The sequence below is a fragment of the Myotis myotis genome, unplaced genomic scaffold, assembly GCF_014108235.1.
Source record: "Myotis myotis isolate mMyoMyo1 unplaced genomic scaffold, mMyoMyo1.p scaffold_m19_p_18, whole genome shotgun sequence".
NCBI classification, from domain to species: Eukaryota; Metazoa; Chordata; class Mammalia; order Chiroptera; family Vespertilionidae; genus Myotis; species Myotis myotis.
Window position 1 is genome coordinate 23,454,927 of NW_023416322.1, and position 27,824 is coordinate 23,482,750.

A 27,824-nucleotide genomic window follows, 5' to 3' on the forward strand; every position below is an offset into this window, starting at 1 on the left:
ACATAGGCCAAGGCCAATGGAAACTTTTTAGACAAAGAGTTTTAGGATAACGTGGGTTATCATGCAGTCTAATGCCAATATAAAAGATTATATGAGCCTTCAGAACCTGTCAATTTAGGAAAGCTATTGTAGGCCTAGTTTGGTACAATATGTGGGGAAAGGAGTTCAGGGGATGTTCTAGTTAAAGGGCATTCCTGGGATATTTGCTATTTTCCCCATTAACAATTTTCTGGAGATCCTTGTGAATTCTAGTTATTTAGGGGTCTCTTTAGCTATGTAATTCAGATTATTTTTCTCCAAGCTTATTTAAAACTCTTGGGAATGACTCCGTTTCTGTTTTTTTTAAGCTTAGCTTTCACTTTCTAATATACATGGGATCTTTGTCCATGGAATGTTTACTATGTTAGTACATGCAGGAAGGCAAAAGTTGTCATATCACAAAATATTCACTAATAAACTAATAGTTCCCATTATCATACCCCTCTCCCTCTAATAGTAGCATGTCTTTATATCTATTGTGTTTTCATAGATTTAATGTTAAACCTATGTTACTCAGTCTTTGTTACTCAGTCTCTCACTGATGGCTTTTATTAACATCTAACAAGATAATAATATATTCATGTAACTGGCTCTATTCAGTGCTTCTGATGTGCTTGACACTGTTAGATGTTGAATCTAGTTGGCAAAATCCTCCCCTTATGATATTTACCTTTTGGGGGAGTATATGTGTGGAGGTTGGGGAAGATAGTAAATAAGCAAATTTATAATGTAGAAGTAGTAGATAACATGTAAGTAGAGCCTCAGGAGGTAAAATTAGGCATACTAGGGATTTGCAGAGATTCTGTTTTAGTTTGCAAAGTCGAGCTTCTCCGAAGAGCTGGCATTTAAGGTGACAAATGATGAAGTGTAAATATGATTGAAAGTCATGGGAGAGTTTTGAACACGATGTGGTTTAGATGTTAAAATGTGTACTGAGGTTTCCATGTGGAGGTTAGAGAAAAGTTGTGTCGCTTTCAGTCCCCTGCCATTGGAAGCCGGGAGGAAAGTTAGGAAGCATTGCAACAGTCCAGAAGAGAGGAGATGATGGCCTGGATTAGGATTTTAATGGTAGAAGAGATGAAAAGTCGTTGTATTGTAAAATAAAGTAGCATATCTTATAAAAGATATAGGGCTTTCATTAAATTTATGAAAACATTGTTGAAAAATTTGTAAAGTAGTGTTTAAAGCTATCATCAAAAGTGATTCTGGCAGACTTAAACTGGTGACCAGTTGAAGAAGGGAAAATAGTCAAACATAATATTTTCTTCAAAAGAGTGTTTTGACATTTTATTAAAACAAGTAGTTTTAATATTCTTCAGAGTGTGAGAAAGGCATTTGGAAAAAATGATGTTGCTCTAAAATACTCTTGGAAAATGACCCTTAAATTTGGGATGTGAAATTGAACATGCTGAGAAGAATGTCTTGTTATACTATCAATAGTTGATTTTTCCTTATTTTTAAGAAATAATCTGTAATTGCAATTATAACTTTCCCTCGTAATTATTAGCTTTATTATTTGCCAGTTTTAATTTTTATTTCTCACTCTAATGTTTTGATTTCTTTTAAGTAGGTTTATTATTTTAAAGGCCTGTTTATAGATTCTTTTATTTCTATACTAAGGACCTTCTTTATATGTAAGGTCATTGAATTCTCTATATGATAGATTCTGAGTTTGTAATTAGATTATATATTTAAATGAAAAAAAAGAGAAAGACAAGTAGTGGACTTCCTATCCCCAGGATTTTGTATTCTATATACTGTGATCAGCTATAATTAAGATATCCAGTCAATTCTCTTCCTGCTGCCTTGTTTAAACTCAATATCTCATGGAGTCCAGCAATGATTTTTAACCATCCCCCAAAGCATATTGTCAGAAATTTGATTATGTTTCTTTTCTGCTTAAAATTCTTCGGTGGCTTTCCATTGTATGTAAATTGGTTTAGATCCAGCTCTGTAGCATGGTCTTTTACACTCACCTGTACTCTGCCTACTATTTTTATGGATTAGAATTTAATTCTCAAAACAGGATATTAGGTTACCTTTACATATACTGTTCCTTTTGCCTAGAAGCTTCATGGAATCATCTCTTAGGTAACTTTTCCCCAAGGTTAGATGATTATAAACATATCTTAAGAAATATCTACTACACCTGCACGGAGAACTTTTGAACACAAATGATGTTTTGCTGTATTTAAAAAAATATATTTTTATTGTTTTCAGGGAGGGAGAGAGAGATAGAAACATCAATGATGAGAGAGAATCATTGATTGGCTGCCTCCTGCACGCCCCCTACTGAGGATCGAGCCCACAACCCGAACACGTGCCCTTGACCGGGATTGAACTCGGGACCCTTCAGTCCGCAGGCCAACGCTCTGTCCATTGAGCCAAACCAGCTACGGCATGTTTTGCTGTATTTTAATGAAGTTTATTGTGTGGGAAAGTAGTAAAACCAGTTGATTGTTTTATTGTTGAGAGTACATGGGATATTCACCTTAACTCTAACCCTATACTATGCAAAGGTGTTGAATTTGGTGTCATAGGCGATGGAGGATCATTCAAGAATCTTACATAAATTTTAACTTGAGCTAAAACAAAAACACAAAACACAGAAATCAAACTTCCTTGACAATAATAGAGAGGTTACTCTTCCTATATCTGTAATTTCTCATTAAATTGATAGGTAATAGGCATATATAGCAAGTTATGAAAACCATTTTGAAACAGTACATTTTCTTTATTTAGAATATTTGAAGAATTTATTCTTAGTCACTCAGCCAGTTTTGGGATTGTATCAGACATGTATAAAACACTGTTTTAGGCACTGGGAATACAGTTGTGAATATGACAGACCTAGAACCCTGCTATCATAGTTCCACAGCTGTAGGATGGAAAATAAGTTATGCTGGCAAATCAATTATTCTGCTTAAAATATGGTAAAAATAGACTTTCAGTTTCAAGAGTTAAAATAATCAAAATGACTTTAGCTAAAAACTTTAGTAATCGTATTTGATTAATAGGCATTTCAGGATTTTTAAAAAACTTCTTTAGGTTCTTGCCCTAACTGGTTTGGCTCGGTGGATAGAGCGTCGGCCTGCGGACTCAAGGGTCCCAGGTTTGATTCCGGTCAAGGGCATGTACCTTGGTTGCGGGCATATCTCCAGTAGGGGGTATGCAGGAGGCAGCTGATCGATGTTTCTCTCTCATTGATGTTTCTAACTCTATCCCTCTCCCTTCCTCTCTGTAAACAATCAATAAATATATTAAAAAACACAAATAAACAAAGAACTTCTTTAGGTTCTTGTTATAAGCTGGAATTGACACTGCTCAATGAAGCTATTGACAATTCCTTCCAATTCTGAATTCTGAGGTATGAATAGGCCATATTTCAATAAACATGTCCTCGGGGAGGATTAAAAAAAAAGGGCAGAATTAAGTTTATTTTTCAGATTTCTTCTGTCACAGTCTGTATGCAATAATAAAATTTTCTTAGTGAATAAAAGTAAAACTTGATATAAAAATAAATTTCAAACTGCAGATATTACTACTAAAGTACCATTTAAAACTTGTAATATCAATACCTCAACAAATTGATGAATATTTTTTAACTGAATTTATTGGGGTGACATTGGTTAATAAAATTATACAGGTTTCAAGTGTACAATTCTCTAATACATCATCTGTATATTGTGTTTACCACTCCAAGTCAAATCTCTATCACCATTTATCCCCTGCTTACTCTCTTCTACCTGCCCTCACCTCCTTTGTTCCTCTAGTAATCACCATACTGTTGTCTGTGTCAGATAAATATTTTTTATACACACTAATATATCAGTATCATTGTTCAGATTTGTGGTCAAAGAAATCTGAATTATAACACCATAAAAAATCACATCTAGAAATTTCTCTGTTCTTTTGACCTCTACATACACAGCTACATGATTTTATTAATGTTTATACAAATGCTAGGGGAATGGATTTTATTAGTAAAAGTAACATTTTTGAATGCCTGGCATATCCTTATTTTTAGCCCTATTAGCCCTGGATGGAGTATACTGAAAATAGCATGTGATCTTGTCATACTCTGTGCAAGGAATGTGAACATTAATTATATTTCATCAAAAGAAACCCATTTTGAGAGAACCCATTATGTGTTAATTCTTTAATTTTTAGTGTAAGTGCTTAGAAGGCTCTTTCTTGTATAATTAAGTCTTACTATAGAAACAGTTAAGAACACAATGAATTAAGATCTAGTAATATGTGTTGCTTTTGAAAAAGACTACTGTGAAGACAGTTCCATCTGATTTATTATATTTTTTTAAATGTGAGGTTCAATGTTATTGACTAATTTTATTAGTAGAGGGTAAAATTAATTAAATTTTTACCATTTTTTGGCATTGCACTGAGAACTTAACATATTTATTTAAATCTCATATCTCTCTGAAGTGTCTAACTCATTTAATAGATAGAGAAACTAGAGACCAAATTGACATTAGTAACTTACCCAGAGTCATTTAGCTGGTATGGGATGAAATTCAAACCCACTTTGTGCTCTTAAGAGTGCCTCTTGCCGAAACCGGTTTGGCTCGGTGGATAGAGCGTCGGCCTGCGGACTGAAGGGTCCCGGGTTCGATTCTGGTCAAGGGCATGTGCCTGGGTTGCGGGCACATCCCCAGTGGGAGATGTGCAGGAGGCAGCTGGATCGATGTTTCTAACTTTCTATCTCTCTCCCTTCCTCTCTGTAAAAAATCAATAAAATATATTAAAAAAAAAAAAGAGTGCCTCTTATGTTATAACCTTTGAGGTTATTTGAGTACTAACCTAAAATAATGATTATGTGTATTTGTGCAGAGAGAAACATTTTAATACCCTCAATTGCTTAAATTTATTAGAGTAGACAAGAATGTAAATATTTTTATAGTAGAAATAAGGAAGAAGAGTTTTTAAAATGTAAATAACTATTGGTTTATGATGGCTGGTATATATGTTGTGCCATTTTCAGGTGCTAATAGTTTTCATAAGCTCTTTTATTTTGTTTACAGATAGGAAGGGAGTGAAAGTAATGAAGTGATAAGATAGAAATGGCAAAATAGTCTGGACTTCTAGAGGTTTTTCTTGTGTTAAGTAGGAGAATGCACAGACCATATAACCAAATGTAAAGAACCAACGCAGAAAGCAAATTATGTTTGACCAGAGCAGAGAAAACTGGTGCGTAGGTTTTGGGTATGAACGAAAGATTATTGGTATTCTACCATTTATTTTATTCTTTTGATAGCTTTCTTTCATGTGAGATGATTATAACATTTTGGACCTGGAAAGGAACTATATATATTATTAAGATAAGTTAGTTCCCACTTATCTCACTTTGTAGATAGGAAACTGAGTGGTTTCTTTTTATTTTTTAAATATATTTTTATTGATTTCAGAGAGGAAGCAAGAGGGAGAGAGAGATAGAAACAGATAAAGTGAGCTAATCTTCAATTAGCTGCCTCTTGCATGCCCCACACTGGGGATTGAGCCTGCAACCCAGGCATGTGCCCTGACCAGATATCGAACAGTGACCTCCTGATCCACACAGGTGGATGCTCTACCATGAGCCACGCCATTAGGCAAAACTGAATGGTTTTAAAGTACCTGTCAAAGGACACATACCTCTTTAGTGCATAGCAGTATCTGTTTACCATCGCTTTTGAGCGCATGCTTGTGCTCTTTTCCCAATACTCTTCTGTACATGGGGCTTCAAACAACTTATTAACATCTGAAAACCAAATTGAAGCAATTACATCTGTGTATGCACCTGTCCTCTGATTATTTTTTATTGATATTCCTTCATGGTGTGCATGTTTAAGGTGGTGGGGTAAAGGGATAACTTGTTTAAATATTTGCTCAATTTTTTGTTTGCTTAGTCTAATTAAATTATTAGCAATAAATATTTTATTTGCTTAGAAATTATAAATGTTGGATTCACATATTTTAGTTTTGCTTTTTTTCTTGATAAAATAATATAAACACTGAAATCACATTTTTTCTCTTTTTTTTGCAGTAGTATTATTGATTCCACAGAATACAGCCAACCTCCAGGTTTCAGTGGCAGTTCTCAGGTAAATTATACACTTACAAATATGTTTCAAATAATAATTTGAATTGTAAAATCAGATTGGTTTACTGTAATGTCCTGTCATAAAGATTTCTGTTTTGAATGCTGTGACATTGATTGAGACTTGAATAGGTCTGATGCATAATCAGCTATTTATTTGCTCATCAGTGATGAGTTAAAATTATATTTTTTTAACATGCTGGTAATGGTAACATCAGACCTTGAGAAGAATTAAATACTGTAAGAGGAAATTATGAATAATTAGGATATTGTTTCTCTCAGAGATAAGAAAGTAATCTGTTGATGAATTGCTCATCATTAAGTTGAAACCTTATACTTTTCTGTGGAAAGTAAACTACAGGTTTAAGTAAAATACACTCTAGCTTCACCTCTTTTCTAGTTAACTAGAGGCCCGGTGCATGAAAATTCATGCACTGGAGGGGGGTTCCCCTCAGCCCTGCTTGCCCCCTCTCACAGTCTGGGAGCCCTCAGGGTCAGGAGACGACCCGGTGATCAGGGGAAGGTGACGCCGCATCACATCTCTGCTGCTGCCACTGCTGGCAGCAGGAGCCTTGGCCAGCCCTGGTTACCTGAGCCTCGCGCGGTCCTGGGCGGCTGGGCAGCCAACATTTGAAGCTTGCCTGTGCCTCGGGCCGGCCCTGGGCGGCTGGGGGGCTGAGGGAACTGGGGGACTCTGGAGGCAGGCAGGCGGAGTGTGGGCCCTCCTGGGGGCGGCTTGGCCTTGCCACATGCCTGCTGCCCTGGTCGGGCTGAGGGGACCTGGTGCCACCATCTTGTGGCTGTAGGCACCGCCATCTTTGAGGTCATGGCAGTAAATTAGCATATTCCCTCCTTATTGGCTGTGGACGCCTCCATCTTTGTGACGGTATGAGGGTCAATTAGCATATTCACTCAATTGATAGAATTGTTATGATCATTTAGACACTTTAGTCTCTTCATCTGTGACTTAGGAATGCTGATATTTGTCAAATCTAATTTTGAGGCCAGATCTTTTTTTAAAAAAGTTTCTGTATTGAAATAATTTTAGACTTAGAGAAAAGTTACAAGAGAGATAAAAAAGCATTCCTTTATATTCTTTATCCAGGTTATCCAAATGTTAATATTTGATTACATTTGTTTTATTCTCATTCTGTCTTACTACATACACATATAATTTTTGTGTGGATTGTTTGAACAAGGTACAGACATAATGTTCCTTTGCCTCTAAATACTTCAGTGTGTATTTCCTCAAATCAAGTATATTGTCTCATGATTATAATATAATTTTAAAATTCAGGAAGTTGGCATTGATATAGAGTTATTATCTAACTTCTATATCTTATTCAGATTTTAGAAATTGTCTTAATATTATCCTTTTAGTAAGAGGAAAAAATGAGGTATTTTTAAATTCATGTTCATTTGTATATTCACTTTATGTAATAATGTAGTTATTTTTATCATAGTGAAAAGAAAATCTTTTGGATCATCTTTTTCCATTACTTAGATAACTACCTTTGTGTAACTACTCTGCACTTCTTGTATTATCTTCATATGTATGCATGTATTTGGCCTATTCTTTTTTTCTAGTAAGTTTATACATTGGTTTGTATTTATTCTTGAACAACCATGAAAACACCAGATTTGGATGTAACCATTGGAATTTATGTAAAGCAAAACTGTAAGAAACTTTAAAAAATTGATTAAAAATTTAGCTCAAGAAGTAATTAAAGTAGTAATAATAGTAGCTAGGTAATGTTTATTTTTGTACTTGCTATTCATGGACACTGCTCAAAGTACTTTACATGTATTAACTAATCCTTAGAACTTCCTATAAGTACTATTCCTATTATTTCCTATTTTATTGAGGAGGAAACTGGGGCACAAAGAAGTTAATGAGATTGCCCAAGGTTATATAACTAATAGGAGGAAACTGAGATTTTTAACTCAAGCATTATGGCTTCAGAGACTATGCTTTCAAATATGCATTTATCCAACCAACAGATTTTTTATTTTTATTTTTTTGAGTACCTGCTATTTATCAGGCACTATTTTGGGTTCTGGGGATGCATTGTTGAACAAAAACGAAACATAAAAATCTTGAGTAACCAAGTTTCCAATCTAGTTGGAGAGATACTAATAAGTTATCCTTGAACAAAGAGGAGGTGAGGGAGCAAGCTACATGCTTAACTCTGAGAAGTTCGAGGCAGAGAGATAATGAGTAAATAAGCCCTGAGGTAGGAGAATGCCTGACATCGTCCAGAAGTGAACAAGGGGGAGAAAAGTAGAAATGAGTTAAAAATATAACAAAGTTTCACTTGGTGCATGACTTCTTATGCATTATAAAGACTTGATTTTTCATTGAGTTAGATCAGTTAAATGGGCACTTGTCTCACTTTTTACTTTGCATGAAAGGATTATCTACACTAAAAGAGAAACATGCAAATTGGTGTCACTCTGCTACGCCCACCAGCCAATCAGGATGAGCAAGCAAATTAACCCAACAAAGATGGCGGTTAATTTGCATATGCAGGCGCAGAGCGAAGACTGAAGACAAGATGACTGAAGACTGAAGAGGCTTGGCTTCTCTGCTCCGGTTGGAGCGGAGAAGCCTCGAGGTCTGGCTTCTCCGCTGCGGCTGGAGCAAAGACCTGGGTCCCAGGTGCCGGAGGAAACCAGGGCCGGCAGCCAGGGGAAGGAAAGCCAGGGGAATGAAAGCCAGGGGAATGGGCCTCTAGTCCTATATAATAAAAGGCTAATATGCAAACTGACTGAACGGTGGAACGACCAGTCACTATGATACTCACTGACCACCAGGGGGCAGACGCTCAATGCAAGAGCTGCCCCTTGGTGGTCAGTGCGTTACTACAGGGGGAGCAACGCTCAGCCAGAAGCCTAGCTCACGGCTGATGAGCGCAGTAGCGGTGGTGGGAGCCCCTCCCGCCTCCACGGCAGCACTAAGGATGTCCGACTGCTGGCTTAGGCCCACTCCCCTGAGGACTCATGGACTGCGAGAGGGCGCAGGTTGGGTTGAGGAGGACCCCCCCACCCCCGAGTGCACAAATTTCATGCACTGGGCCTCTAGTAAATTGATAATATTTCTGTAGCATTTAGAAAAATGGATTGACTGCATTTTCTGTATTCAAACCCTAAATAAATACTATTTAGACAGTGACAGACAACTTGGAAGTGAGTAAACGAAATACTTTCCTAAATGCCTTTGTGTCAAAGAGTAGAGTAGTTTTAGATGCTGCTACAAACAGTTAGAAAAATAGTGCTAGTGAAAATACTGAATATCAAAATTTATGAAATGTGATCAGAATTGTCCTCAAAAATTTACATCCTTAAATGGATTCTTTTTGTTTTCTTCTTTTTTTTTAATGAATGAAAGTAAATGAACTAGGCTTTCAACTCAGGAAGCTGGGAAAGGCTTCAGATGGTAAAAACAGAGAGAAATACAAAAAGAGCTCAAATACAGTAAAATGTTTTGTGAGGGTTTTAAAATATGTTTTTATTGATTTCAGAGAGAGGATGGGAGAAGGGGAGAGAGAACCATCAATGATGAGAGAGAATCATTGTTCGGCTGCCTCTTGCATGCTCCATACTGGATCGAGCCTACAATGCAGTCATGTGCCTTGACCAGGAATGGAACTATGACCTCCTGGTTCATGGGTTGATGCTCAACCACTGAGCCACATCAGCCGGGCTTCAGTAAAATGTTTTTTATTTTTTAAAATATATTTTTATTGATTTTTTAGAGATGAAGGGAGAGGGATAGAAAGTTAGAAACATTGATGAGAGAGAAACATTGATCAGCTGCCTCCTGCACATTCCCCACTGGGTATGTGCCTGTAACCAAGGTACATGCCCTTGATCGGAATCGAACCTGGGACCCTTCAGTCCGCAGGCTGACGCTCCATCCACTGAGCCAAACCGGTCAGGGCTTCTTTTTTTTTTTAAAGTAAAATGTTCTAATACATAATTGAAGTTGGCTATTACACTATTGAGCAGATTAAAATAATTTAATGCTGAAGCTAATAAAATTCCAACCTTAAATGTATAATATTAAATAAAAGAAAATAAATAGATTTAAAAATATTATAGAACTACTAGAGACCCAACGCATGAAATTCATGTGTGGGTACAGTCCCTACGCCTGGCCTGGGATCAGGGCCATCTTCCCCAGCAGCCAGCCCCATCCCCCGCCGCCACTCACCCCCAGTTCCCCATTCACCATTGGGCAATCGGAACCTGCCAGCCGGGTGGAGGGACCGAGAGGTAGGCCATTCCCACCCGCTCGCCAGCCCCACCCTTCGCGCGTCGCTCTCTGTGTGTGGGGTGACCGGCGGGGTGGGGGCCTTGGCCTGGCACCACCCGCATCCCACGCCACCCACCCCTGGTTCCCCATTCACATCCAGAGATCGGAGCCTGCTGGTGGGCGGGGAGGGACCAAGAGGTGGTTAGTGCGCCTCATAGCAACTGGTCGAGCAGTCATTCTGCTCCTTCCACCATTCAGTCGATTTGCATATTACTCTTCTATAAAAATAGACTTGAATATACCAGTTATCATAAGTATTAGTGCAATTGGATAAAAAAAAATCTCAAGAATATTTTTAAGGGTGTGCAGAGTGACCAACTGACTTTAATTAATTGATAGAATGAATGATTCAGAGGAATAATAATTATGATGGCATTCATCCAATAAGTTATTAAATGTATTCTGAGACTGCTATAGCCAAATGAGCACAAAAGAAATTTAAATGCCAACTGAAAGGTAATTAAGAGTTTAGCCTGTGGTGAAGGTTGGTCAGTGCAGATTAGTGGTGAAATGGAAGATGACTGATCAGCTCACCCTACACGCCCCACACTGGGAATCGAGGCCAAACCCTGGGAATGTGCCTGACTGGGAATCAAACTGACTTCCTGGTTCATAGGTTGATGCTCAGCCACTGAGCCATGCACACCGTGCTCATATTTTTGATGAAAGTTCCAAATAGGGTAAAATAAAATAGCCATGCCGAAACCGGTTTGGCTCAGTGGATAGAGCGTCGGCCTGCTGACTGAAAGGTCCCAGGTTCGATTCCAGTCAAGGGCATGTACCTGGGTTGCGGGCACATCCCCAGTAGGAGATGTGCAGGAGGCAGCTGATCGATGTTTCTCTCTCATCGATGTTTCTAACTATCTCTCTCCCTTCCTCTCTGTAAAAAATCAATAAAATATATTAAAAAAAAATAAAATAAAATAGCCAAAGAACAACAAAGCTGGAGTTGCCACACTTCCTGATTTGAAACTTTGATATTACAAAGCTACAAGTAATCAGAAGAGTGTGATATTAGCATAAAAGCAGATACATAGATCAAATATTGATGTGTATGCCAAATGACCCTCACTTCCTCTCCTAGGTATAAAATTTAGAGAAACTCTCGCACCTATGCATCAAGAGACATACAAAGATGCCCTTAAAAGGAAAAACAAAAACCATAGAAATATATCAAATGTATATAAAATGAACGACTGATTCAAGCACTGCTTTAAAATATGATTGTTACCTACCATCTAATTTGAGCAAGGGTTCATGTTAGTGTTTTATTCATAATAATGCCTTAATATTTCTTAATACATTTGCAGTTGTGGCATAGTTATCGGTGAACTTGTGTCATCTCTCAAGGTCTCATGTATCTTATGTCTGTATTTGTTTCTTTGCCTCAAGCATAATTGATAATAACCACTGTGGAAGAATTGTCTTATTCTTTCAGTTAACATGGTTTAGGTAATATTATATACAGTTGACCCTTGAACAATGTGGAGGACCACACATTTTATGTTATTATATACTAGAGGCCTGGTGCACAAATTCATGCACCAGTGGGGTCCTTTGGGCTGGCCTGTGGGATTGGGCCGAAACTGGCTCTCCGACAATCCCCAAGAGTTCCTGGATTGTGAGAGGGCACAGTCCAGGTCGAGGGACTCCAGTGGTGCACAGTCAGGGCCAGGGAAGGATGCGGGAGGTTGGTCAGCCAGGGAGGGATTGTGGGAGGGCTCCAGGGCGTGTCCGGCTCATCTCACTCAGTCCTGATTGGCCAGACCCCAGCCGCAAGCTAACCTACCAGTCGGAGCATCTGCCCCCTGGTGGTCAGTGCATGTCATAGCGAGCGGTTGAGCAGCCTTAGCATATCATTAGCATATTACATTTTAATTGATTGAACGGACGACGGGACACTTAACATATAGGCTTTTATTATATAAGATATTATATACTATATTCTTACAATAAAGTAAGAAAGAAAAAAGAAAATATTCTACAAAAATCATAAGAAAGAGAAAATACATTTATAATATTTATTGGCGGGGAAATTTGCATTTAAGTGAATCTGTGCAGTTCAAGCCTGTGTTGTTCAAGGGTCAGCTGTATTTTTTATAGGAATTATATGCCAATATATTTCAGGTTTGTTGTCTTTGTCTATATATATGTGTTTTAGTTATTCTGATTTTCTAAAATATATGTCAAACTATTTAGTGCATGCATATTACTGCCCCTTACTCATATTCAATTTTAACTTAAATACATATTCTGTACAGTCAAGCACTGTTCCTGTTATTCAAAGGGTTAAAGGCTACAACATAGGGATGATAGAAAAGTAGTTTTCTTTTGATGATTGTCTTCTAACAATTTCTACATACTAAAATTCATAAAATTCTAAATTTTAGAATGGCAGTTATAATGGATTTTATCTTTATTTAATTTGGAGAACTGAAAGAATATGTCTTCTATAATAATAAAACCGTAATATGCTAATTAGACCGTCTGTCCTTCTTGATGACCTTCCGGACGAAGCTGGGGCTGCAAGGGAAGCTTGGGTCCCAGATGCCAGAGGGAAGCCGATGCTGGCAGCCAGGAGAAGGAAGACCCACTCTTGCATGAATTTTGTGCATCGGGCCTCTAGTATTTTTTATAAAATTGGCCTTAAGAACCTGTATTTTCACTTTAAGTAAAAAATTAGAAAATGTGTAAGAACTATGGGTTTTTACCATTTGTAATTATTTTAATGTGATGAACTTTTTAAGTTAGTTATTCTGTGCAGAAAATGTGTTTTTTTCTGAGTTATAAGTGTCTTTTCTTGTTAACACCTTAGACAAAGAAACAGCCTTGGTATAACAGCACTTTAGCTTCAAGACGAAAACGACTCACTGCTCATTTTGAAGACTTAGAGCAATGTTACTTTTCTACAAGGATGTCTCGTATCTCAGGTACACATTCAGGACTTCATTAATTTTTAAACTTTTAATTATATTTTTTATTTTTATACACCCCAGTGACCAGACATTCCAAATTAAATACGTAATCATCCCAATAAAATATCTCAAATTTAAATTTCAGATCCATCTTTACCTTCCTGTACTGGATTTAAGGAAAGTCCTATTTATAAAGCAAAAGTGTGTATTTTTGACATAGGCTATCAGAGCGTTGTAAAGGTTCTTAGAGATCTTGGAGACCGTTGCTTTCCCATAGCTAGTTTTGTTCTCTTTCTGTGTTTGGAATTTTTAATCTTTATATAGTGAACTATATAAAGTTAAAAAAACACAGCCATGTATATGTAGATAGCAAAAATAAGTTCCATTCAGTTGCCTTTATTATTCAACATTTATTAAATTCTAAGCACTGTCTCCTGTGCTAAGAATGAAAAGCTGTAAGAACTGGGTTTTACTGTCAAGGAGTAGTTTAAATGTAGTGGGAGAATGCAACAGGTAAATTGTATGGGATAATGTATGTTATATAAATATGCAAAGGGTATTATGAGAAGAGAGAAGAATATCTCTCCCAGCTTTGGTATTGGGAAAATGTAAGAGGGAATAATTGCTGTAGGGATTTCTGAAGAGTTGTATTTAGTCCAGACTAGTATTAATTAACTAAAAAAGGTAAGCAAAATCATGTTCAAAGTAGAGGAAATAACTTATGCAAAGACATGGATGTGATAGTATAAGATATTTTATTGCTTATTGTTAGCTCTCTGATCTTTAGCTTTTCTTGGCATCTTTGCTCACCAATTAAGTTGGGCCATTAATACCAGTCCTACAGGTTTTTGTTTTGTTTTTCAGTTTTTAAGTGAGGTATATAATTTACAATGATTGGTGATAAGTTGGATGCTCAGTTAATTCATGTCATTTGTAGTACACCTGCTCAAGTTGAGAGCCACTAAGGATACAAATGTCTGCTATTTTATTAGTTGTTAAAAATTTGGCCTTGGTTTTCTCTTGAATGGGCATGTTTGTATTATAATTTGCACATTACTTCAAGCATATGTTCCTTTGGACAAATATGCCTCAGGATTGATGGTAGAGGAAAAAAATACTAGATTTATATAGGACTTTTCCTATGAAAAGTAGGAGGAAGCCAAGCTCTGTTGATAAGTGTGTTTGAAATTAACAATCAATTAATATGCAGATGGAAAACTTTTATTTTCTTGCCTCAAAATCGAGTCCTTTATTGAGCCTCTGTAATCCTATATAATCCTATATAATAAAAGGCTAATATGTAAATCAACTGAATGGCAAAACGACTGGTTACTATGATGCACACCTGACCACCAGAGGGCAGACGCTCAACACAGGAACTGCCCCCTGGTGGTCAGTGTGCTCCCACAGGAAATAAAATGAGCCGGGGGGGGGGGAAAAAAAAAAATGAGCCGGGCTCACGGCTGGCAAGCGCACAACAGTGGCAGGAACCTCTCCCACCTCTGCGGCACTGCTAAGGATGTCCGACTGATGGCTTAGGCCCAGCTGTCATTATCACCATGGCATTGCCCTAAGCTGTCAGTTGGACATCTCCTTAGGGCTCCCAGATTGTGAGAGGGTGCAGGCCGGGCTGAGGGACCTACCTGAGTGCACGAATTTCGTGCAGCGGGCCTCTAGTAGTCTATAAATTGCAACAGGTAGCTGTTAATTTGAAAGTGTTTTGAGACTTACATTCTGATTGACAGAAGGAAGGTTCATGTTAGCCCTTTCAGATGGCAAGTGGCAGACATTAAAAAAAAGATCAGAAAGATTGGCCTAGGCCAGTGGTCGGCAAACCGCGGCTTGGCAAACCACAGCTAGTGAGCCACAGGTGGCTCTTTGGCCCCTTGAGTGTGGCTCTTCCACAAAATACCAGCTCTTCCACAAAATACCAACTTCTAGGCCTGGGCCACGAAGTTTCAGTCGCACTTTACGTGCGCACCCGCACGTGGTATTTTGTGGAAGAGCCACACTCAAGGGGCCAAAGAGCCACATGTGGCTCGCTAGCCGCAGTTTGCCAACCACGGGGCTAGGCTATTGCTATTAATAATTTTTAACTAATTAGCAGCATAGGCATGCTGTAGGATGGTAAAGGTAATCACAAACCAATTTAATTTATTTTGGGGATTTAAGTAGAATGATAAGTGAAGACCAAGAGGAAGGTTAGATTTTTATTTTTGTGAACACGGTATATTATACCTAATACATATTGTCCTTAGTTTTTAGGAATCTCAAGCTTATCTTCTCAGATGTGCACATTGACTACACTAATCATATTGCTGAATATGAAGTTCCTTATAGGGTACTTAAAAGTTTGGTTGTTCTTTTGTATATTTTCAAAGGAATCCGTCCTACATCCCCTTTCCCCACTTTTTTTTTTTCACCTATGAAAATGAAAGATCAAGATTAAGAAATTAATGCCTTGGTTCTCAATTGTAATTGAAAGAGGAGGTAAATTATAAAGCATTAGAAGAGGTAAAAGAGACACTGAATAGATACACTTTTATAAAATAACCTGTAATTAAGACAGGAGAGGTGATATGCTAGCAGATATGTATGGATGTTCATAAGCCAATCAAGGAAATAAAATTCTACCTTTTTATAACCACATAAGTAAAATTTAATTCCTATACTTTAATATACAGAAATGACTATTTTTAGTATTTTCTTTATTACTTCTGTTGAAAGTACGTGTTAATGTAATTAATGATGGCATGATGCAACCCTAGAAAAGGATTATGGTCTTCAACAGAACACACATTCTATTTTTTTAAAAATATTTTTATTAATTTCGGAGAGGAAGGAAGAGGGAGAGAGGGATAGAAACATCAAAGATAAGAGAGAATCATTGATTGGCTGCCTCCTGCACAACCCACACTGGTGATCAAGCCTGCACCCCAGGCATGTGCCCTGACCCAAAATTGAACTGTGACCTCCTGGTTCATAAATCAGTGATCAACCACTGAGCCATGTCTGCTGGGCAGAATACACATTCTTAAATACTTGTGAATTTTTTGTACTTAGGGGTTGATGTAAAATGAGAAAGAATAGATTAGCATTAAAATAAATTTTAAATGAACAAAGTAACTGCCTTCCCAGTATTTATTACATCATTCACAATAATAGGATTATATATGAAAAAAACGAATTAACTGTTACATCTAAACCGCTTTATGATAATTGATTTTTTTTTGAGAACCAATTAACTGTACCTTCAAACCACTTTGTAGTACAGTTGATTTTTTTTTTTACAATAACCTATGTTTTACTTATAATTTGTTAAATTTCCTGAGAATAATTTTTGTGTAGCAGGAGCCTTATCTCAATAACATTATGATATTTCATGCTAGTTCCTTTTGCTGTTTTTAGAATAGAAACACTACAAATTGGACCCTTTTAATGTAGATTGTTAATGAATTGGCTAAGTTTTAAATCTTTAAAGGGTTACTAAAATTGAAAGATCGGCTAAGTTTTCAATCTCTTTAGCCCTCAGTCTCTTCATCTCAAGAATGGGAAGAATTGTTGTATTTAAAATATTATTCTTAATTTGTGACTATTGCTCTTGGATGTTGCAGTTATTTTATTTTATTTTATTTATATAGATGACAGTCGAACAGCAAGCCAGTTGGATGAATTTCAGGAATGTTTGTCCAAGTTTACTCGATATAATTCAGTACGACCTTTGGCTACTCTGTCATATGCTAGTGATCTCTATAATGGTTCCAGCATAGTCTCTAGGTAAGTACTGGGCAGCACTCCACTATTTCCTTTTGCAAGAGTATCTAGAATTTAATTGAATTTGAGAAGCGGTTATAGTGTATGGTTAAGACTCTTATGTTCTGAAGTCAGTTGCCTGCCAATGTTTAGTTCTTTGGTCTTAGGCCAGTTTTCAGTCTCTTTAGCCATTCGTTTCTTCATCTCAAGAAAGGGATGATTAATAGTATTCACTGCATAGGGTTGCAGTTGTGTTCTTATAATGTCCTTGACTGGTTTGGTGAGAAGGAATGCTGTCCTCATAAGTGCTTCCTCTTCTTCAGTTTTCTGGACATGTTTGTAAAGAATTGGTATTATTTCTTCCTTATATTTGAGAATTCTCCAGTGAAGCAATCTTGGCCTTGAGTTTTCTCTGGGGGAAAACTTTTAAGTACATATTTAATTTTTAATATATGTAAGGCTAACCAAATATCCATTTCTTCTTAATTGAGCATATTTTTAGTTTGTCTTTTAAGGAATTTGTCCATTTCACTTAGGTTGTTGAATTTGTTTGTGAACAAGTGTTTATAATATTCCTTTATTATCCTTTTAATATCTTTAAATTCTGTAATGATGCTCACTTTCTCAGTCCTGGTATTGGAAATTTGTCTCATCCACCCCGCCCCTCACTTAGTAGTCTGGTTTAGAAGTTTATTAATTTTATTTATCTTCTTCAGGAGCCAGCTCTTGGTTTATTGATACTCTCTATTTTTCTGCTCTCTGTTTCATCGATTTCTACTCTTTATTGCCTTTTTTGCTTTCTTTAGGTTTAATTTGCCCTTATCTTTTTGTTTCTTTATTGTAGATAATTTGTGCCGGGGTTCTTGTCCTAGCATCAAGAAGGGTTCAGGAATTTGGAGAAGGCTGTGCGTAGATTTTAAATAAGAGTCCAGAGATGAAGTATAATTTTGAAAGGCATTTGGGGGTCCGAGGTGCTTAGCTAAAGGGGCTAACATCCAAGATCTAAATTCTCAGGTCTCCTCATCCCAGGACCCCATGCTTTTTATTAACACAATATGTCCTGAGGCAAGGCAGAGATATACACTTCAAAGGGTCAGGGTTTCAGTACAGAGTCCATTGTCAGAATGGGGGAATTAGCCTAAGGCTGTTCAGGTATTTGGCTAGTAGGAGGCAATAACATGTAGATTAAGATGCCCTTTAACTGTCTGTCTGCCAAGAATCAATTTAATGTATCCTATTCAGGTTTGGGAAAATGCCTTCAGCCATTCCCAGATGCAGTCCTGCTGTCTTGCTGGAATTGGTCTCCAGCAATTTGTGTTACAAATTTTCCTATTAGCACTGCATTGGCTGCATGCCACAGATTTTGATGTGATATCTCTTTTCTCCAAAATATTTTTATTATGGTAAATACACATACCACAAAATTTGCCATCTTAACAAGTTACTATTCAGTGATATTAAATACATTCCTAACTAATACTGTGCTACTGTCACCACCATCCATCTCCTTAATACTTGACATGTAAAACTGAAAGTTGGGGCCCATTGAAAAAATAACTCCTCGTTTTCCCCATTCACCAGTCCTGACAACCACCATTCTACTTTCTGTCTCTCTGATTTTGACTAAGTATCCCATATAAGTATAATTAGGCAATATTTTTAATAACATTTCTGAAAGAAAAATTTCCAATATTCAAGCTTTATTATGCAGGACAGATGAAGACTAGTTAGTAGCAACAAAGGAAAATAGTAGCTAAGTAGTAATTGAAGGGACTTGGAAACTTTCATAGAACAAATGATTTTTTTGCTTTTCCTACTTTCTCACATTCAAATGCATTATTGGTAATAAGTGTGTTTTAAAGGGTTTTAATTCCTCTCAAAATAGGACCTTTAATGAATTTCTTTTGGGCCTGGCTGGGTGGCTCAGTTGGTTGGAGCATTGTCCTGTACACCAAAAGGTCGCGGGTTCAATTTCCGGTCAGGGCACATACCTAGGTTGCAGGTTTGATCCCCACTCAGGACGCATACAGGAGGCAACCAATTGATATTTATCTCACATTGTTGTTTCTCTCTCTCTCTCTCTCTTTAAAAATTAATAAACACATATCTTCAGGTGAGGATTTTTTCTAAAATTTTTTTGGGGGAAGTGTGGTAAGACATGTTAGAGATGACATTGAATTTGGTATATTTCATTATGTTGTAGAAGAAATTATTCTTACTGTAAAATTGTAAGAAATATATCTACCCTTGGTCACTTATTGCAGTGAGAATCTCACTGAGAGAAAAAGCTGAACCAGAAACTTTGCTTTTACATTTTTCTTCCCTTATGGGTAATTTTGAGTTAATACCACACTCATAAATCCACAAGGTGGCAGCATTTGTTCATTTTGACAGTATCTCAGCTAATTAAATAGTAGACAGGTATGGAAATTAGTGCTTACAGTGAAGGTCATAGAGAGCTCATCTTACACATAGCAGTAATGTCACTTTTGCACTTTTCCTTAAATTAGGTATTGAGTAGCCACCAGAGAGGAATGGTTTTAAAGCATAGTTTAAACTTTGACTACATAATAGCAGTGGCTCTAGGTTCTTGATTCTGGTTTGATTTTTACATACCTAGATTGTTATGTTTAAAATTACTATACGTTGCACTTATAGTTTAGAGATTTAATATTTTTGCTTTATGTTTTCTCAAATTTTGTAAATAGAATGTCATCAGATATTAGTAAATTCATAAGAAGAATATGGTTACATATTATGGCATTCTTTGCTGCTAGATCAGTCACTACACTGGTGATGTGGTATTTGATTACTTTTTTTAGACACCATTGTAAATATTTTACATGACTTTGTAAGTGCTTCATTGACTCATTTAATTTTTTATAAACCCAGTGGAGTAAGGCATTGCTGTTAATTCCACTCTACAGGTTAGGAATTGAGGTGAAGAGAAATTTTCTAACTTGTCTAAGGTCAGTGCAATGCTAATAAATGACAGAACTAAGATTTGAACTAGTTTTAGGATAAAGATTGATTTGGGAGAAAGTTGGATAACATTAATTTCCTTTGCCCCTTTGCCTGTGTTTATATTCTTTAAAGATCTGCCCCCTTCTTTTCACTAAAATGGCCAATTTCTCGACCTTTCTTTTTTTCCTCGAAGTTATAGTTACCACAGTCTCTTGAGGCATATTATCATGGTAATGAATTAGACCTTTAACAACTGTGTTCACTTTATGTAATTTTTGATAAATTGGATTCTAGTATTCAGGGTTATGAATCTGCCTTGTTTGTCCATACCTGTTTTATAATTGCAAAAAATATGACAAGCTGTGGGAACAAAATTACCTTCTTGTTATATTGACGTCTTTGCATTGCTTTGTGCCACACTGTACTGGAAGTGTGCATTAATCAGCTATCCTGTGTGATCTGTGGCCTTGTTGCTTAATCACTTGACTGATAGCCCTTTTGACAAAGAATATAACCAGTTTCCTACATCTGAATTACATTTTTTTAAAAATATATTTTTTTGATTTTCACAGAGAGGAAGGGAGAGGGATAGAGAGTTAGAAACATCGATGAGAGAGAAACATCGACCAGCTGCCTCCTGCACACCCCCCACTGGAGATGTGCCCGCAACCAAGGTACATGCCCTTGACCGGAATCGAACCTGGGACCCTTCAGTCCCCAGGCCGACACTCTATCCACTGAGCCAAGCCGGTTAGGGCTGAATTACATTTTATAACTGTTTTAAATACATCACTTTTTAAAAAACAGTTGACACATTTGAAGTGTGAAAGAAAATTACAATTTCCATGTTTAAAGTAAGTCTCCATTAATACTATTTTTCAAGGAAAATGTGTATTTTAAAATTTAAAACATTTTATGAAATTGAATTTGTCATTGCAATAAACTTTCATAAACCACTTGTTTTAAGAATTACTGATGATAGTGGATAGCAGAAATGAATTTTATATAACAAGCAAGATTTCTTACAATTCTCTTGAATTTAATTGCACAAGCAGGTTTGTTTCAGTTAATTTGTTTACCTTTTACTTTGTTTTTGTTTTAGTCAAACCGATCATTGTTTATTTTTGTTTACATTTCATAATTAAAGCAGTTGAAATATTATATTGTGAAATAAGAGATTGTCTATTTTGGATAAGCTCTGAAAAGCTCTCTAAAAACTTCATTGTTCACTTGAATTATTTCATAATCTATTTTACATCCTAATTATGTTTATGTTTGGGAACAGATATGCTTAAATCTGTCTAAGATTGGGAACAAATGACTCAGTGTTTAAAAGAACTGTACTTAAATATCTAGTTTCAGTTATGTGGAAGTACTTGCATATTTTAAAAAGGCAGATGTTTGTCTTTCTCTTTTAATCAAAATTTACTAGAAATAATAGTATTCTTTATATATTTTGGTCAATAATCCTATTAAAATCTTATTGATTTAAACTATAAAGAACCTCGATAGTCCAGAATATAAAAAGGATATTCTGTACAGTAGTACAGGTCCTTTATATCCCATTATATTAAGAACAAAACATAACTAGAATGTAAGAAATAATAGCAGTGGAGTCAAACCAAAAAGTTATTTTTTTAGTAAAGAATGAGCAAATGTAGATAATCAGTCTTTGTAGGAAAAGATAGCTGTCTTGTGTAATAGGGTAGCGACAGAAGAAATGATAGACTTACATCATCAAATCAATTCTTTTGACAGGTAGCATTTTTATTTATATGTCAGTTTTCTCCCAGCAGTGTCTTTGGACAGTTGTTTTGATAAGTCAGTGTTTAAACTTTTTTTTTTAAAACTATAGTTTGAAAAGGGTACATTAACTTACTGGTACAACTTTAGAATGCTATTGATTTATTAGCCATGTATGTTTGTAGGTGGAGGAAAAGTATTTAGAGATAATATATAATGGATTCTCCCATGGAGTCTGAGCTATACCAAAGCTTCCTAAGTTAAGAATAGGATTTCAACTTCAATAACTCTGTCTTTTGCCAGACACAGTAACATTTTTTCTTCAGTGGCATGAGGTTGTGGGTATAGAATGAGTCGGGGTAGTTGAATAGTTGTCATCGATATAGTTATGTTGCATTAGAATCCATAGGATAGTAGCTGAGATAGCAGTCCAGTTGAAGTTGTTCACAAATAAACATATTGCATTGCTACATAGTTCTGTTTTATTGGAGGGAACATTTGCTGAATTGTGATGTAGTCAATAGCATTTAATGAAATTCCTTTAAAATTTTTATAAAATTAAGAATTTAAAACTATAATGAAAAGTGAGACTCTGAACAAGTTTTTATGGGAAATATTTTTAATGTGTACTTATTTTCCTTATTCATCTCATCATTAGCTCAGCAAAGCTTCTTACTAAATTATTAACTATCCATTAACTGTTTTGTGAAAGAATATCACAGGTAATCCATAAAATGACGAATCCTTCCTCATTCCCACTATTCACACACCTGTTGATATATTTGGTAAATTCAAGTGATATTCCTCTGGTTTTAAATAAGACTGTTACTCCCAGACTGCATTTTTTTAACCATTCAGAGCCCATTTACCTCCTCCCAGAGAGGCTTCCTTGACATCAGGGAAGCCTGCTCTTCCACTTACCCTTTTGCCTCCCTGTATGTGTCAAAGCCTGTGAAGACCAATACAAGTCTCAAGTCCTCCATCTCAGCGGTCGCCAACTGGTGGTCCGTGGACCACTGGTGGTCTGTGAGGTCCGAAAGGTTGGCGATCACTGGTTTAAGGAAACCTTTGGAGCAGCCATCGCCAACCGGTGGTCCACAGACCACTGGTGATCCATGAGGTCTCAAAGGTTGGCCACCGCTGCTCATCTGATTATCCAACCAGGAGGAAGTTTGCCTCGAGGTGTTCCTTAAAAGGGAAGGACAAAGAGTGTCCTTGACCAGTCCTGCAATGACTGAAAACTCAGTACTGTACCGTATTTGCAGAAGGATTTAAGTTTACGAAGTACTGTCACATTATCTTTGTTGGGCCACCACCCACATTTTGCAGGATGAGAATACAAATAAAAAAGCAATTTAGAGCCCTGTCTGGTGTCACACAACTAATAAATGGTATAGATCTCCAGAGAGCCTTGAACCTGAGCTTTATCTTGCAGGCAGGCAGTCAGTTCATCAGCTCAGATGGTAGGGGAAGAAGCTGGCCCAGTGCCAGCTCTTTTCCCAGGGCCTAGTGCCTCTGATACTGGGATTATGCCTTAGTTCTGGTGGGAAAACCATTGTTTTAGATGTCCTCTCGGCCATCTGTTATGCAGTCATTTTTGTTGGGGTTCACCATCCACCATCAATCTGCTCCCATCAGTTTCATCTCATCATCTTGTGGCATCCTTGTCTGTTTTTCGTATTGAGTAATGCTGGCCTCATAAAATGAGTTTGGAAGAATTTGGAAGCGTTCCCTTCTATTCTAATTTTTGAGAAGGATTGGTATTCTTCTTTAGATGTTTGGTAGAATCTACCAGTGAAGCCATCTGATCCTGGACTTTGTTGGGAGGATTTTTGTTTATTTGTTTTGTGGGGTTTTTTGTTTATTTTTTAAAAGATATTTTTATTGATTTCAGAGAGGAAGGGAATGGGGGAGAAAGACAGAAACATCAAAGATGAGAGAGAATCATTGGTCGGCTGCCTCCTGCATACCCTGCACTTGGGGATTGAGCCCGAAACCCAGGCATGTGCTTTAACTGGGAATCGAACCGTGACGGCCTGGTTCACAGATTGCTGATCAACCACTGGCCAAGATGGCTGGCCTGTAATGATAATTTAATGATTCAACTTTTATGTGTGTTTTATCCTTTTATCTGCTTCAGTAATTCCTCTTGTATTCTAATTTATTTATTAAACTGACATTACATAGTGTGAAATTCTATCTTGCCCACACAATGGTAGGAAGAAGAGTAGCTAGAACTTATGAAAAGATTAGTTGATAATTCTCTTTTTACTTATTTTTAATATTGCAAACCATTTAAACTTTCCTCACTACTTTTACAGCATAACTTGTTAGCCTTTACCGTTGGGTAGGTTGTATTATGGTTATTAAAACAAATGAAAAATATTCTAAGTTTTTACTAACAAAAGAACCGTCTATAAACAGAATTATGCAGCTATGCACATTTCACCACCACTTATAATTTGATGTCTTGATCATGATTTAATCTGGACATAGGGCCTGGTACAATCTGAGGGCCTTTCAAGTAGATCTCTTATCATTGTAGGCAGAATCACTTCAGAAATAGAATAAACCAAATTCTGAATAGTTGTCATTATAAATGTCACAAGTATAGATAAATAGTCTTACTGACCACATATATATGTGGGGTTTTTTTTCCCTTCAGTATTGAATTTGACCGGGATTGTGACTATTTTGCAATTGCTGGGGTTACAAAGAAGATTAAAGTCTATGAATATGGCACAGTCATTCAGGATGCGGTAGATATTCATTACCCTGAAAATGAAATGACCTGCAATTCCAAAATCAGGTATCTACATTATTTTCTTGGCATAATGCAGTGTATATGTAATGATTGGTATCTATAATTAGAATGAGTTTATTATTTTGCTTTTCTATGAAACTCCTTACTTATTCATGGGGAACACTATAATTGCCTACAGAGGATACATCAGAATATCTTTCTTAATAGATATTGGTTGCTTTCCCTCTATAGTTATTGCTTTTCAGTTTGTCAAATGAAAGCTATTTTTCTTTCACTTAATCAATTAAAGGTCTTTGTTGAGATGGCCTTTCATTAGGTGTTGAATAAAGGATTACTGTAGACTATGAATATGTCTGAAAGTCAGGAATTTTTCCCCTAGCATGCACATCTCTAAATATTATAATTTTTATAGTTTTAAGAATTCTTTTTTTTTTAAAAAATATATATTTTATTGATTTTTACAGAGAGGAAGAAAGAGGGATAGAGAATTAGAAACATTGATAAGAGAGAAACATCGATCAGCCGCCTCCTGCACCCTCCCCACTGGGGATGTGCTTGCAATCAAGGTACATGTCCTTGACCGGAACCGAACCTGGGACCCGTGAGTCCACAGGCTGACACTCTATCCACTGAGCCAAACCGGTCAGGGCAAGAATTCTTTTCATAAGAACATTCTGCTTCTTTTCATTGAGGGCATAATATTTAAGTTTCCTGTACTAGGGTTTAGAGTTCATAATGAGTATGGTAAAATACTGCATTTTTAACAGTATTCAAACCTGGGATACTGTTCAAAATTGAGGAACTAGGCACAATTTCTGATTTGCAACCCAAAAATTTTAGAGGAGTCCTGGAATCTGCATTTTAAAAATAAGCTTCCTAAGCTGGTCACATGGGCACTGGGCTTAAAAGGTGATGATATACGGAAATCATCTAATAATAAATTATTTAGAACTTTGAACCTTTCCCAGTCATCTTTGTACCTTTTTTATTTAAATTAATGGTATATATAGTATGTGTATGTTTAATAATGTTAATTATATAGCAAGGATTACAGTCTATATAATTATAGCTTTATTTTTTTGTTTCCTAATTCATTCATAAAAATGGTAGACTCGTAATTTGTGAGCCTACTCATTTATCAGTGGTGCTTATTGAGAATCCATTATAGTTTTTGTCCTAAGTCCAACATGAGTAAGAAATAATTTTAGTGAATTCTTCTTACATGGCAGACATTGTCTTAAGTGCTTTGTCTTAGCAGACCAATGAGATAGTTACCTTTATTGCCCTATTTTATATACAAGGAGGCCGAAGCACAGAAAAGAACTTGCTTCAGATTACACAGTTAGGATTTGTGGGTACCAGCATTCAAACAGGCAGTTTGGTTCTAGAGTCTGTGCTCTTAACCATTTCATGTTCTTCATTTATAACATGGAGAACAAAGAGTAATACCTATTTTATTAGATTGCACTTTAAATAAATACACATAATGCACTCAGTACAATATTTGGCCCATCTCAAGAATTCATATTAAATGTGACTGTATTGAAAATGTGGATTAGAGAGTTTACCCTTTCTTAACACGTAAAAACATGGCAATACTTTCGGTACCTTGGAGTAAATGGAGGATGCTTTTCAAGATAGGACGCCATGGACTTGGGACTGAAAGAATCAGTTTGGAGTACGGCAATAGTGAAAGTGAAGTAAATTACCCAAAGCCACAGCTAGTCAGGGCTGATCTGGAATTTGAGCTCAGGTCTATCTGAATCAAATTTAGCTCTTAACTGTTCCATGTAATTTCACACAGAAATTCAAGTAAGTATATTTAAACATATAAATTAATTCTTCCAGTCTCTGAGATTTAGCATGAATGCAGCTAGTAGAGAGCAAAAGATTTTATTATGTTCATATGCTTGGAACTCATTTAGGCTAATTGCTCTCAAAGTGGCTTCTTCCTTAATAGACTATTTGCTTTACTCTATGCATGATTCACATCTGTGTCTCACCAAAAATATACATTTTTAGATGTTGCATTTTTAATTTTGGAGTGGTTGAGAATAGCTGAAAACATAAATGTTACAAGTTTAATTCTCATTGTTAAATGCTTTTGATTGGACTTTCAGCCACAAGATTCTGTTGAGATATAAACTGAAACTTAATTTAAACTAGTTTATTTGCTTTTATGATTGGCACAACTGGGTTCAGGGACCTAAACAATCTGATTAGATCTCTGCTATTCTGCCCTGCCATGCTCTGTGCCCCCTTGGCCTCTATTCTCTTCTCCCATAGGCATACTTTTTTCATGTATTCAAGATGGCCAGTGGCAGCTTTAGGTTCATATTCATCTTTCAGCTAGTAATAAGAGTGCAAAGTGGTATGGGACATTACTTGGTAGTTTCAATAGAAAAATAGGGGAATTACTTGATATCTTTCCTTCCCAGATGTGTTATGAGCAGGAAAATGATGGTGAACTTATGTAGAACATTTCAAAAGGTTCTAATGTTTCTGGACAAATAAAAATCCTTTCTCTCTATTGTTAATTACTTTTACATAAAGTACAGCTTTAATATATTGCTTTTTTTCAGCTGTATCAGTTGGAGTAGTTACCATAAGAACCTGTTAGCAAGCAGTGATTATGAAGGCACCGTCATCCTGTGGGATGGATTTACAGGACAGAGGTCAAAGGTCTATCAGGTAATTAAGGATACTAATTTGTTTTGAGAATTAAATTTTTACTTTCTTAATTATAAAGCTTCATATACTTCATAATTAAAATTTTAAAGGCACTATTTAGTATTTTTTTATATCTATGTAATACTAAATCATGCTTTTAAAAGCATTTTCTTAGACTTTCGCATTTTTAGAGTGTATCTCATTTTAGTAAATGTATATTATATATTAAAAGTTTGGGAACTACTTTACATCTCTTTTGTTTTTATAGCCTGTTCTCTCTCCCTCTCACAATAGCAGTAAATTAGTATCAAGTTTTTTTGTTGTTTTTGCTTTATTTATTTTAAGATCTATATTCTATCTGAGACTACTTTGTCTTCCTCCTACATCCAGGAGCATGAGAAGAGGTGTTGGAGTGTTGACTTTAATTTGATGGATCCTAAACTCTTGGCTTCAGGTTCTGATGATGCAAAAGGTACTATTTGAATCACCTCTCTTTCCCTCCCACCCCCTTTATTCCTTTTACTAACAGAAATACAGATATTTATTGAAATTTATAGCAATCTTTTG

The 27,824-nt window shown here is 36.3% G+C and overlaps 1 protein-coding gene across 6 annotated transcripts in view; it reads left to right on the plus strand.

Annotated features, from left to right (window-relative positions):
* The window catches only part of COP1 (COP1 E3 ubiquitin ligase), a 104,254-nt gene that overhangs the window by 42,537 nt on the left and 33,893 nt on the right, over positions 1-27,824 (plus strand). For all 6 annotated transcript variants that reach the window (XR_004973424.1, XM_036344643.1, XM_036344641.1 and 3 more), the window contains 6 exons: positions 6,080-6,137; positions 13,264-13,378; positions 17,005-17,140; positions 24,489-24,632; positions 27,170-27,278; positions 27,648-27,729. Coding sequence is in view for 5 of the 6 variants with exons in the window: in XM_036344643.1 (XP_036200536.1) it covers positions 6,080-6,137; positions 13,264-13,378; positions 17,005-17,140; positions 24,489-24,632; positions 27,170-27,278; positions 27,648-27,729 (644 nt within the window). In the remaining variant the exon portion in view is untranslated. The remainder of the gene's footprint in view (positions 1-6,079; positions 6,138-13,263; positions 13,379-17,004; positions 17,141-24,488; positions 24,633-27,169; positions 27,279-27,647; positions 27,730-27,824) is intronic.